A 14014-nucleotide genomic window follows, 5' to 3' on the forward strand; every position below is an offset into this window, starting at 1 on the left:
CCTGGGAGTTTATAAATTCCTGCTCTTCCACGAGGATCACAGGTAGGAAAGTGTGGGTTGTTATGAAGGCAGTCTGACTTCACAGCCACTACCCAATACTGCCTCTTCAGATTAAGTGACTTTCCTAGATAGGCTCCACTAGCTGATAAGTAAGAGCCTAAATCAAACGCATGCAGTCCAATGCCCAAGTCTTAGCGTTTCACCACCACACTGATTGGTTGTAAGCAGGTGAATTGTTCATCAAAGCCTATTTGTTTATTTCCATTTTTTATTGTAGAGTGGTGGGTTATATGTTTATCACATAATTTAGACTGACTTAAAAATGCTAGACATCTTTCCTTTTTTAATTAAAAACAAGGGCCTGAGCAGGAGAAGTTCTTTTTAGATTGAAAGGCTTGAGTTGGACCCACAGCTACTCTTAAGACTTCCTTTGACACACACACACACACACATAGGAGACGGTGGAGGAAACAGGGAGAGATTTTTATTATACCCATAGGGACCTAAGCTTTGGACATGGACATAAGAAAAGGACAAGAGCATGCAGACAATGGTAAATTCTAGGTATGCATGTGAGAAGTTAGAATCAGCTTTAAACAAGGAAAACGAAGCCTACAGGGATGTACTTCTGACTTCAACCACCACCTTCCGGGGTGAACTCATCCAGACTCTTCAGTGCCATCTTTAAAACGAGAATACAGTGTCCATGACCATGATCTAGACTGCTCCTGTAAAACCATGGATCCTGAAAATACTGGTAGCTTCTTCTTTACAAGACTTGTGGCATGCACAAGTAGGCCTTTAGTAATAATTTCTGAATGCAATTATTTTCAGGGAACTCTGATGAGGCCCAAGGGACCTAAAGCTTTGCTCTATTGAAGAGAAGACTATTAGCTTCCTCCTCTCCCCTTCTACATTCCCTTCGCTTCTTGGAATTTGCCCTTGAGATTAGAGGGGAAACCTGAACTAAACAAGTCTGCTTTCTCTCTCTTTTCCTGACCCAGGGCAAAATAGTCTCTAAGCGTTGCTTTCCATCATTGGAGAGGCACTTTTCTCTGTGAAGAGTGCTATTGGCCCTTTACAGGAGGGGCCAGTTTAACCGCAGGGGTCCGATTTTTAAAGATGCTGAGGGAGGGAATTCTGCCGCCAGCAGATGGAGAGGAGACTCAGACCTGCTTGGTCCCTCCCAAACACCCTCCCTCGGGATTAGCTGCCCCTGGTACTGCTCAGGCGTACCCAGCCCGTGCGGTCCCTGCTCGCACAGCTCCCGTCGTCTTTTTGGAGCGCGGACGCAGTCACAAGTCCTCAGCCAGCAGAGCCGCGCTGTCTTGGGGGCATCTCCGCGTTCCCTGACCGCGGACCTGGGACCTCCAACCCCGGACGCGCGAGAAAGCCACTTGGAACGCGTACAGCTCTGTATGTGTTTATTTCACATTTTCGTTTTTTCTTTCTTCCTTGAGCGGCCCGCTGGTCACTTTCAATCTTAGTTAACCAAAAGGGGAACGCCGAAGAGGGAAAGCCCTAAAGAATGCTTTACAGGCAACCCAGCCGCCTCTCCAAGGAGAGGTGTTCTCTGAGCGAGTCTCCCTGTCCCCGACGCTGGCCCCTTTAAGAAGCCAACTCAGTCTTGCTGCGGCTGCCGCTGTTTGTATCGCTAATCCCCAGGAGCCCCGTTTAAAAAAAAAAGGGAAGAAAAAAGATTGGGGGGCGGACCGGGCAGCTGTCTCTTTAAATGTGATTTCCTTCTATTGTATTTGAATCGTGATCAGGAAAAAGGAAATGAAACCAGAGACAGAGGGAAGCTGAGCGAAAATAGACCTTCCCGAGAGAGGAGGGAGCCGGGGGAGAGAGGCGCGGTGTCCCCTCCCCGCCCCCAGGCCGCCGCCCCCTCCCTGCCCTCGGCGGCGAGCTGCGCGCCGCAACCCCGGCTGAAGGTGCGAGGGGCGCGGGGCGGCCGGGCGGGCGCGCACCATCCCCGCGGGCGGCGTGGAGCCGGCGACAGCGCGCGAGCCGAGCCAGACCCGGCGGCGGCGGCGGTGGCGGCGGTGGCGGCGGGACCGGGATGGAAGGTTAAGTCCTGAGCAGCAGTAGCAGCTGCAGCCGCCCGGGGCCAGGCTGCGCGCCCCGGTCCCCTCCTCGGCCGCGGCGCGCCGGCAGCCCGGTGATTCGCTCTCTCTCTTTGGCGTTTGAAGGGAGCGCGGTGACTGTCCTTGAGCGCGGAGGGGCGAGCTCGCCGCCAGAGCGCCGGAGCAAGAAGAGGCGCAGGAGCGGCGGCGGCGGCGGCGGCGCCCGAGCACCCGAGGGGGTCCGAGCCCCGGCAGCCGGCCAGCCCCGCGCCACAAAGGGAGCGCCCCCGCCGCCTGGCACGCCACCTCCCTCCCCAATGTCCTCGGCCATCGAGAGGAAGAGCCTGGACCCATCTGAGTAAGTGCGACGCCCCTGCCACCGAGGGTCCACGGCCTCGCGACCCGGGGCGGCGGGGTGGGGCGGGCGGCCGGCTAGAAGGCTCCAGGTGCGCGCCCGCGGCGTGCCCTTGGTTCCCTCTGCCGTGCGCCGGGCTCCCGCATCCTCTTGGGTGACTCCAGGGACACTGGGAGAGGGGCTGGGTGGCGGGCGGCAGGAAGAGGGGTCGGCCCGGCGCCTCAGCGGGCCCCTCGCGGCTCCCTGGGACGCTCCCTAAAGCCACTTCGGGCCAGAAAGTTTGCACAGGAGCATGCACAGGGCGAGGTTAGAGGCGCGCCGGTGCAGTCCCCGGAGCCTTCAGGACTCGATTCTGCTCCCTTCTTCCCTTTCGTTCCTTCTCTTTGTCCGTTTGGTCCAGGAAAGGGGGACACTACAAGTGAAGCTCCCCACCCCAGGTACCCGACGGTCCCCTTCCGGGCCCACAGGTGGAGCGGTTGCCCACGGCGCCGGGCACCCGCGGGTGAGGAGGTGCGAGAGTTCACCTCGGAGCTCACTCAGGCCTCCAGAGACTTTAGAGCAGCCGAACAACACGGGAGTTAGTTTGGATACGCGGACACGCCTCTCCCTTCGGAGTCCACCGATGGGTACCTTTGAACCTCCAAAGTTAGTGCACCATTTTGGGTATTAGGTGAATTTTTCCAGAGAGCGGAGTCTTACGGCTTTTGTCACAATCTCAAAGGGTTTGGGGTCTGGGAACCAGAGCTCTAAATGAACCGCATTTGTTTTCTGAGCCCCGACTGGCTTGAAGTATCCCCCCTCTTCCCAATCTTTACCTTCAGCCCACTGCTCAGTGTTAACATGGAGAGAAAGGGATGTTTAAGATGTCATTTTCCCGTCAGCGCAAATGCCCTTTTAAGATTCATTAGCTGTCTGGTTTTGAGAATTTTTATGCCTTTGAAGTCCCCATCTAAATCCTTTGAAGGGATTTGTTACACAGACCAAAGGAGCTGGTTAATGACTTGTCCATTTGTGCTTTTAAGAGGCATTTGTTTTGTTTTGTTTTGTTTTCCTGCTTTAAAAGAATTGTGCTTTCCTGATTGAAATACCTCCTCCCAATTTCAGCCTCCTATGGTGTTTATATACCTGGGTTTTACCCTCAGTTACCAGCATAAAAGCTCAGCGTGTTCTCATAAAACACAGGAAGTAACCATGATCCAGTGAGAATATAAACATCACTATTCAATCTTGAAGGTTCAGAAGCCAGATCTACAAGGAGTCAGGTTTGTTCTAACAAAAACCCAGCTTCCTTAAATTCTCAGGGAAAAACAAATAACATTGCTTTTTTTTTTAAGTATTTATTTAGGAAAACTCTGGGAAGGGTGCTTTGCTCACTTTTTTTTTTTTTTTTTTTACAAACCTAGAATTACAACTTAGCCCTGAGTTTTCAGAGCCTGGGCAAGATGATAGTAATACAATAAGAGTGAATTGGATGAATTACCTTTGAAAGGTGCCTAATGCTTTTTCGATCAACAGAACTTAGTCACTAATCTTTTTATTAGAAGATAAATCTGGAGGTTTCAGTTCCCTGAAGGAAGTTTGCTCCTTTCAAAGTTTGTGCTTTTTCACAAAGAGACTGGAAAATTGAAACATCTTCACCTCATAACACAGCAGGCATCTGCAGAAGGATGCTCAGTAGGGTGCTCTTCTCTATCCTTTGCTTTATTTTTTGCCCAATGAAGATAGGCTCTAATTGGAGATGGACCAGCTAGCTGAGAAATTATTGCAGAGCATTTTTTCCCCATATCTTCCTTGGAAACTGTTGAGAAATTATCCTGGAAATCCAGGCCAAAGTGTATTGAGGTGTAATGTTCAGATAGGCTCTAGGAGAATGTAAAATATTAATTAGAGGCTGAGTCCCACAGTTATTGGCTTGGAACATCCACCAAAGATAATGTGATATTATCTTTAATTATAGAAAGATAGAGCCAATGTCTTATCCAGTCCTTTCCTATCTCATCTTAGGCCATCACAGACAGTAGCTTTTTGGCTTAGCATTTCTCCTGTGGACCACTACCCTACCAGATGCTTCAGTGTGTACATACTTGGGTCAGTGTGACTGAGGTCAGTCTGATCAGCAACTCCAAATTACACCCAGAAACTTGACTGGGCCTATGCAAATGAAACATTTGGACAGAAAGCCAGCCAGAATTCACACACACACAGATCTCCTCTACTGTGCCGTCGGTGGCCCCTACTGCCTCCCTGTGAGTAACAGGAGCAGTTCATTTCAATTCCAGGCAGTTTTGCACCAGCTAAGTGCAAATTCTCTTCTTTCACAGTTGGTTGGCAGGATCTGCGTCAGGGCATCCAGTGGTGTTGAGGTTCCATGAATGTTTCTGAAAGCCTAAAGTAAGGCCACGGGCTGTGAAAAGGGAAGAGAAGTGATTCCGAGGCACAGGAAAATGCTGGGTGTTTTATTTTTCAGGAGGGAGGGTGGAAGTCCTTATACATAACCTGTGGAAACAAAGACAAGTCAGGGTTCAGTGGATGTTTAAAACTCTATTTAAAGTCTGGAGTTTTTAGGAGATAATTAGTTTGGGTTTTACACTTCCCTGGTCTAAAAGGAGATCATCTCACAAAGGACCCTCATACCCATTCTACAAAGTGTGGGCTCGGTTTCAATATGCCTGAATATTCACAGGGAAGTGTGTACTTTAAAGACAGAGTTCTCTGAAGGTGTCAGAGTGTGTTATCAACACTGATTCCCTGAGCCTCATCCTTCCTAAGTATAAAGGCCCTTAAATGCTGTGGGCACAGGCCAGTCAGGATGCAAGGTCACCAAGTAAGCCAGCATCAGCTGGAAATAGGAGACACAGATTTATATCCTCAAGGTACTAAGGGGAAATTCCCTTTGGGAATTTCACAGTTGGCAGCAGGTCCATTTTTCCAAAAGTAATAGATTTTTGAAAAATAGATTTGTGTTTGAGTGAAGTTCAAGAGAGCATTTGTTAATTGCTACAGATCAACAGGTATTCGGTTTTTCCTATGTCCCATCTGGTGCAGGAATCATTTCTCGCACTCTATTTTTTTTATCTTCTTCTGGCAAGTAAGGTTATTTCTTTTAAAATGTAAAACAAAAGGATTCAGATTCCAGTTAAGTGAACTGGAGACACTGTATGATTTTGTAATAAAAGAACGCATGTCACAGGCTCACTCTTAACAATTGCCTGGAGGAGATTTCAGTGTTTAATTGCCTTCCACACTCTCTCCCGAAAAGAACTATTGCCCCCTCCCCATTTTCTTTCCTAAATCAACTTCATGCGAATCAGTTTTGCTGCTGTAAAAGTGTTCATGTACAAAAAGGTCTGTTTGATCTCCTTTATAAATATAACAGTGGCTTTAATCAACACCTTGAGATTTTTCCTCAAGGACTCATTCCATAAGAAGGATAGGATGTGGAGTTTCTGTTAAAAATAATGAGAATTTCTATTATATCTTGATGGTATTTTTATTTGGGAAAGAGAAAGTAACCTAAAATAATTTGGGGACCTTTTCATCCTCATCTTTACATTCGTGCAGTTGGAAAGGGATGGAGTCCAGGTGGCGCAGAGATTCAAAAGGGAATTTGAAAATGTTTAACCCGCTAGTCACTGTTCTGGCCACAAGCAGCTCTTAGAGTCCTGGTGTCTCCTCGGGTTGGGCAGTGCCCTTGGCTCCGGGATATGGGGGGAGGAAAGAGATGAGGTGTGGAGGTAGAGTAGGAGAGGAGGGGGGATCAAGAAGAAGAGAGACCACAGGTCTGGGAGGGGGCTGGGCTGTAGCTGGGGGGGTTGCAGTGCCCTTTGCCTGAGTGCCTCTTGGTGCCCTGCCCTTGCTTCTTCCAGGATCTAGAACGTAGGGGCTAGCCCTTTCCCGTCCTAACCCAAGGCTGGCGGGGCCTCTCTGCCGTCGTCTGCCCTAGGTGTTTGCTCTCCCCTCCTTTCTCCGATGTCACCAGACAGTTGAGTGAGGTTCTCTGTGGGCGCTGCATCTCCCCGAGGTGAGGCCATCCCTAATGTGCGGCGTTCCTTCCAGGGAGCCGGTGGACGAGGTGCTGCAGATGCCCCCGTCCCTGCTGACATGCGGAGGCTGCCAGCAGAACATCGGGGACCGCTACTTCCTGAAGGCCATCGACCAGTACTGGCACGAGGACTGCCTCAGCTGTGACCTCTGCGGGTGCCGGCTGGGCGAGGTGGGCCGGCGCCTCTACTACAAGCTGGGCCGGAAGCTCTGCCGCCGAGACTATCTCAGGTGCGTCCTCGCCGCCCTCCTGGGGCCCTGGCTCTGTCTCTCTGGCGCCTGCCTCCTGGGCCAGTGAGATCACGTTGGTCTCAGCTGCCCTGTGCAGGGGAGCAGTTGGCCTTTCCTCCTGTTAGAGAAGCATGTTCTCGGGGACACATGCCTGTGTGGTCCAATTCTCATATTTTAAAGGCAAGAGAGTGATGAGCACAAAATTCAGAATAATGGTTCCCTCTGGGGGTCAGACAAAGGGAGAGGGTGGTGAAGGAAGGCACAGGGTATGCCAAGGGAACTGAGAGTTTTGAAGCTTGTAAGTTTGAGGGTGGATTCCTAGCAGCTCATTTGATGCTTCAAAAACATATGCATAGGTTATAAGTATTCTTTTGTAAGATCTCAATATAATGTGATGAGAAATTTAAAAAGAGTAGCATGGAAACATATACACTAATGTTTATAAATAGATAGCCATTGGGAACTTGCTGTATGACTCAGGGAACTCAATCTGGGGCTCTGAGACAACGTAGAGGGGTGGGATGGGGTGGGAGGTTGGAGGGAGGCTCAAGAGGAAGGGGACATATGTATGCCTATGGCTGATCCATATTGATGTATGGCAGAACCCCACACAATATTGTAATTATGCTTCAATTAAAAATAAATTTACAAAAATTGAAAGTACAATCTCACCCCAGCACACCAAGCAGTTTTGGTCAGAGCAGGAAGGCCCTGAAGTCAGCTGTAGATTTGAGCCCTGGCATCACTGCTTTCTAGCTCTGTGACCTTGGACAAGTTACATAACCTTCCTAAGCCTCAATTTCCTCATCTGTAAAATGGGGTTATAGAATAGCAGTACCTGCTTCCAGGAAGGGGTGGGAATTAGATGAGGTGGTACATGTAAGGTGCTTGGCATGGTGCATGGGTATCAAATAGATGTTGCTGCTGCTAAGTCGCTTCAGTCAGCTGCTGTCTTTCAGTAACCCTCATGACGTTTATCATTAGAGTCTTTCCCGACCTAATGAACAAAGTGATGGAAGAATGGAAAGGCAAAAGAGGAACTCTAGAACACCCACTGAGACAGGCACTGAAGCTATCTCGGATACTCTGGGTCATACGTTTGGCTATGTGAATTTTCCGATTCTCAAACGAGTGCCTTTGCCTGGAATGTGCTAGTTTCATATGAAATTTCCAGTTCCATATTAGCTGCGGCAGAGGTAACTCCATGCCCTCTGCTGTCAAACCTGCTCGACTGTGCAGCTGTCAGTTTTTTTTTGCCATCTTCATGGGGTACAGGGTCTGTAGAGCATGCAGCCTTAATACATTAGGACCACCCAACCCAGGGAAGCTTGTTTAGACTCCAGTGCTCTTGGCTGCCAGGCCAGCTCTTTCTCCCAAACCTGCCCTCAGAGCATTTTACATAAAAAAAAAAAAAAAAACTGCAGGCAATTCCATGGTGAAGCAAGCTTATCTGTTTACCCAGAGACTGACAGAATAAGCTTTTTCTCCCCCCTAAATTTCCTGATTAAAGTCCTTGCAAATTTGGTGGTTCAGAGAAAAGAAGTCAAGTTTCCAAGGATCATGATTTTAATTTTGACCATTTATTATTATTAAGGAACAAGAACATAGAACTGGGGTAAATAGAGACCTGATTCTGCTCCCTACTAGTTTGCCAAATCAGTGTGGAAAAGCAGACGGGTAAATGATTCCCACTGGGCCCCCTGACTACATCCCTGTCAAATCATTTGAATCTTATTAAATGAAGTACAGATAGAGTAAGGTCAAAAGAGCCCAGGTTTCTCCCTATCTCTGAGGTTTTATATAACATTCAAGAAGAAAACTCTGTGCTGCCTGGGCTTGTTAATCTCTTGCATTTTTAAAAAGGATAGAAAAAAAAAAATAGTCTGGGAGAACCCAGTGTTAATTAACTTGTGTCTTGGTGACATGAAATAATTCTTTTCCTTGCTACATTCCAAGGCAACATGTTAATTAACTCTGTGTTAGTGCAGGCGTTTCCAGCCATCCTTTCATATTTATATTATTGTTATTAAAATGGGCAGGTGGAAGCTTCAGACATGACACCTCTTGACAGAGGAGAAAAATCGTTTCTTGCTGCAGGCATGGCCCTTCAGCCATGGACTTGTTTGCTTGCATTCTTCACATAGCTGACAGCGCCTTTGCAAAAGGCAAGTTGGAGGAGTGAGGATATGTGTGCTGGGATGGTGTTCAGTCCTTGCCCCCGCCCCCGCCCCCCACCGTCACCCCAGGAGAGCTTCTCCCCAGGGTTTCCAGTTGCTGCCTGGCCTGTTAAAGTCTTTTTCAGACATTTAGCCTCACAAAATCAGGAGATCCCCATGCAGAACCTAAATAAACTCTTAATTGCTAAGTTGTGTCCGACTCTCTGCGACCCCATAGACTGCAGCCCACCAGTCTCCTCTGTCCATGGAATTCTCCAGGCAGGAATACTGGAGAGGGTAGCCATCCCCTTCTCTAGGGGATCCTCCTGACCCAGGGATTGAACCCACGTCTCCTGCATTACAGGCAGATTCTTTACCATCTAAGCCACCAGGGAAGCCTGAACCCAAATAAACCCTGTGCTATTTATGTTGTTTTCTTGGGAACTTAACAGTAGCTGTTAATGTCAGTACCAAGTCCAGATCCCCTCAGATCCCTTTTTACGATTTTTGTGCTCAGTGCAGCCCCTACCCCCTATTGTTTTACCTTCAACAGCACCTTTCTGTTAAAGCCAGAAGCCTGCCCAGTACCCCCACCCACCCACCCAATGCCCAGCAGACCTTGCCCAGTGGCTGGCACTGCCAGAGACAGAAGTCCAGTAATCTTGCCTGGAGCCAAGGCCGCTTGGAGACATAACTTACACCCCAGAGTCCCCGTGCATTCAGGCCAAAGCTCCCTTCTGGGGGACTTGGCCCAAGACTGCAACTTGGCCTGCCTTCCATCTTCTGTCTGGTTTCCCTCGCCACTGTACCTGTTTTCCCTGATGACACATCCTTAATAAATCCTGGCCTCTGGGTCAGTTTCTGGGATAGCCAGCCTAAGTTACCAATTCTTGGTGCCAGAGGTGAATGTGCAAGTTAGATATCAAGTCCTAGCTTATTTTCACTTAGTGAAGTCTCAGCACACCAGAGCTGGAAGGGGCTGTAGAGGCCTTCCTTCCCTTTCAGTTCTCTTGTCTTACAGCTTAAGACACGGAAGCCAAGGCAGAGGATGTCCCTGGCTCCAGGAGAACTGGCTGATTGGAGGTGATGTTGGGATCTGAAGGTGTCTCCCAGATATTAGTCCTTCATGCTTCCCGTCATCAACTGCCTGACGTGTGTGTAATTTACCCCCTGATTTCCCTTTAATAAACGCTCCCCTTCCGTAAGGGCCACACACTCCAGGCGGTTGGCTGCTTTCCACGCATGCTGTTTTGTGAGTCGTTTATTCTCACTCAGGCCCAAACTCCTCTGACTGAACAATCAGGAAATCAGAACTGTCTTTCCACTCCATGACCTCCAAGGTGGCAGTTCCCGACAGTTCCACCATCTGCCATCTTGGGATGAAGTGTTCTTCCCCCAGTAATGAGTTTGCACCCAGGTGGGGCCTTGAAAACACTCGGAGATCTTCGCATGGAGAGTGGGATTTGGAGGGAAACTAGCCAGCCTGTCTGTACCTGCGAGCTCTCTACCCACAGACCACGTCTTCCTGGTTCCATTCATTCTGCTCTAAATTTGTCAACTGCTCTCATCGCCTCTACATCCTCTCAGAGCCTACCAGTTGATTCGCTGCTACGCTGAAGTTCCTAAGAACTTCTGAGAAGAACAACCATTTACCTAAAACTTCCCTGAAGGTTTCCCATGGAAAAGACCTGCTGACATGCCATGTAATCAGGCAGCAAGACTGGCCCCTTTGGGAATACCCCCAAAATGTGTTAAAACCCAGCCAGCGTTGGCTTCACCCTTGAGCACTGGAGCTTTGACTTGTTGCATTCCATCCTCCAACAGCCGCGTGAGGTTGATGCTGTGATGACTGTCATTCCACAAGTTCACAGTCAACAGAGGTCTCAACAGGGTCACTTAGGTACTCAGGGCCGGTCCTGCCTGAATCTGAGTCTTCTGATTCCAGCACTTGTGTTATCCAACTCGTGCGGGCTGATTCTCAAACTTCAGCCTGCATTAGCATCACCTGGCCGTATTCAGGACCAGACAGACGGTTGGGCCTCTACCCACAGAGGTCTCAGTCAGGAGGGCCTGAGTGTGCGCTTCTAGCAGGTTCCCAGGGGATGCAATGTGGTTGGTCCCAGGACTACACTGTGAGAACCACTGCGCTAGGCTCCGGCCTCCCTAGGTGGCACGAGTGGTAAAGAACCCGCCTGCCAATGCGGGAGATGTAAGAGACGCGGGTTTGATCCCTGGGTCGGGAAGATCCCCTGCAGGAGGCCACGGCAACGCACTCAAGTATTCTTGCCTGGAGAATCATGGGCAGAGGAGCCTGGAGGGCTACAGTCCATAGGGTCGCACAGTCGGACAGGACTGAAGCAACTCAGCATGCGGTAGGCTCCACCATAGTGCATCTCCTGCTTTGACACCGCATATTGCTTAAAATAAGTGACCAGTCAACTGAGACTTGGGAGGGTCTTGATTTTGATGACAGAAGAGAAGATTTTCAGAGACTTATGCCATTGGGCCAGCGAGGATCTTGAATTAGGATCTTCCATTCAATATGGAGAGATACTGCTCGTCCCCCGGGTGGCTGAGGGACTGTTCACTGTTGAGCTCCCTCCATCTCCCAGAAGCTGTTGTGTGCAATGGCCTGTGTGGCTCTGGAGAAGTCAATGACCAGCCCTCCCTGGGGGTGGAATTAGAGCCCTTGATGTGATAGTGTGTGGGAGAGAGCCTCAGAAAGAGGCCCATTTCATTGCATTCCTCTCAAGAAGGCCCCTGGGCTTTACTCCTGCTCCCCTTCTAAAATAAAAGTTCCCTTGGGAGGAAACACACAATCCATGCCTAACCTTTTTTTTTTTAATTGGAGGAAAATTATTTTACAATGTTGTGTTTGTTTCTGCCGTACAACATGAGTAAGTCATAATTATGTATGTAAAACTATACATGATATATATATGTCCCCTGCCCTGATTTACCCTCTAGGTTGTCGCAGAGCACAGGCTGGGCTCCCTGTGTTACAGAGCAGCTTCCGCCCAGCTATCTATCTTGCCCATGGGAGTGTATATATGTCTATGCTACTTTCTCAATTCATCCCACCTTCTCCTTCCTCTGCTGTGTCCATTCTCTACATCTGTGTCTCCATTCCTCCCCTGTAAACAGGTTCATCAGTCCTATTTTTCTAGGTTCCATATATACGTGTTAATATATGACATTTGTTTTCCCCTGTCTGATTTACTTCACTCTGTATAACAGGCTCTAGCTTCATCCACCTCACCACAACTGACTCAAATTCCTTCCTTCTAATGACTGAGTAATATTCCTGTGTGTGTGTATGTGTGTGCCACAACTTCTCTATCCAGTCATCTGTCAGTGGACATCTAGGTTGCTTCCAATTCCTGGCCATTGTAAATAGTGCTGCCATGAACAGTGGGGTACATGTGCCTTTTTGAATTGTGCTTTTCTCAGGGTATATACCCAGTAGGGGGCTTGCTGGGTCATATGGTAGTTTTATTCCTAGTTTTTTAAGGTATCTCCATACTCTTCTTCATCATGGCTATATCAGTTTACACACAGCTAACCTCTTAAATCACTTCAGTTAAGACTCTTTTCACAGAGGCAGGTCCTAGGGCATCCTAGAAGCAAGGAGAGAGCTCGGAAGAAGAACGAGTTATGCCAAACACAAATGCCCCAGGCATGGTTTCATGTCAGAGGACCCTCTTCCTTCTAGGAAAGACTATGAATTGGTCATAGTCAGTTGTGGAGAGGTGGATGAATTAGTTGGCCGTCTGTCTGGACCCAACTCTTCCTTGCTTCGCGACGTCTTGGAAATCCAACCTACATCATGGAACCCATCCTCAGGCTGTTTCTTCCAGTCTTACCTCTGCACCTGCCTTTTTAGCTTCTCTCTCTTTCTTCCCCCCAGGCTTTTCGGCCAAGATGGTCTCTGTGCATCCTGTGACAAGCGGATCCGTGCCTACGAGATGACGATGCGGGTGAAGGACAAAGTGTATCACCTGGAATGTTTCAAATGTGCCGCCTGTCAGAAGCATTTCTGCGTGGGTGACAGATACCTCCTCATCAACTCCGACATCGTGTGTGAACAGGACATCTACGAGTGGACTAAGATCAATGGGATGATATAGGCCAGGGGCCCCAGCCTCTCGGGGTGGATATTCACTGAAAAGTCCCTGTCTCTGTGGGGTCTTACGCTCTCGGGCATTCTGGGGATTTGAGGGTGGGCTGAGGCATTTCTTAGGGGATGGTAGATTCTAACTGGGCACCAAGAACCAAGACATAGCACCCAAGTGACATGATGCAAGGGGCAGAACTTAAATGTCACAAAATGACTGGCCTTGGGGGAGAACTTAGGGACAGTGGCCACAGCCTCTGGTAATAACTGACATGATTAGCCAAGGAAAGTCGGGGGCTGCGGTGCCGTCATGATGGGACTTCCATCTACAGATAGGGACATGTTCTGCCCAGACTTGTTATGTCTTTGACCCTTGAAAACTAGAGATGTGCAATTGATTTGTTTTCTTCCTGGTTTTTATGACAACCCTGTTCCAGCCACTGTCCTCCACACGAGAGAAGGACAGAGATAAAGAGTGGCCATCCTCTTCTTCTTGGCCACCTTCCCAAGGCCTTAAGCTTTGGACCCAAGGGACACTGCATGGAGACAACATTTTAGTTGAGAATGAAAACTGCAACTTTTAACCAAACAATTATTTAAAGCAATGCTGATGAATCACTGTTTTTAGACACCTTAGTTTTGAAGTGAGGAATTCCACAGATTGTTTCTATACAAATGTAAATCTAAAAAAAAAAAAATTGTTCAACTATTTTATTATCTTAGATTATATCAAAGTATTTGTTGTGTGTAGTTTGAAAAAAAAAACTCTGCGGAAAATAAAAATGACTGACTAAAATGCAGTGTTGTGTATTTGGCAATGACTTACAATTTGGGATGGCAGAAAAATGACTTTATATGAAAAAGGAGAAGTAAATAAGCAATTTACCTTTAGGTCAAATAAAACTTAGGTTTATGTGTGGGGTTTATAGGAGGCAGGCACATTTCTATATTACTAGCAATTAGTATGTAACAGGTCATCATGTAGCTCAGAGGGACGTAGAATAATTAGATTGTTATTGTAAAACAAGCATTTCACTTCAGCATTGTATGC

General features: G+C 48.3%; 1 protein-coding gene across 3 annotated transcripts; it reads left to right on the forward strand.

Moving 5' to 3' along the window:
* The first annotated feature begins 1258 nt into the window (after positions 1 to 1258).
* Positions 1259 to 13773, forward strand: LMO2 (LIM domain only 2). Of its 3 annotated transcripts, none has more exons than XM_070383579.1 (4): positions 1259 to 1416; positions 2193 to 2424; positions 6478 to 6693; positions 12757 to 13771. In XM_070383579.1, exons 2-4 carry the CDS (start codon positions 2384 to 2386, stop codon positions 12974 to 12976), a joined length of 477 nt encoding a protein of 158 aa, XP_070239680.1. In that variant the 5' UTR covers positions 1259 to 1416; positions 2193 to 2383; the 3' UTR covers positions 12977 to 13771. The 3 variants fall into 3 exon arrangements, with proteins under 3 accessions (XP_070239680.1, XP_070239679.1, XP_070239678.1); XM_070383578.1 differs by lacking the exon at positions 1259 to 1416 and adding an exon at positions 1783 to 1934; XM_070383577.1 differs by lacking the exon at positions 1259 to 1416 and adding an exon at positions 1937 to 2069 and having other exon boundaries at positions 12757 to 13773.
* The last annotated feature ends 241 nt before the right edge of the window (positions 13774 to 14014 follow it).

The sequence above is a fragment of the Bos mutus genome, chromosome 15, assembly GCF_027580195.1.
Source record: "Bos mutus isolate GX-2022 chromosome 15, NWIPB_WYAK_1.1, whole genome shotgun sequence".
Lineage (NCBI taxonomy): Eukaryota > Metazoa > Chordata > Mammalia > Artiodactyla > Bovidae > Bos > Bos mutus.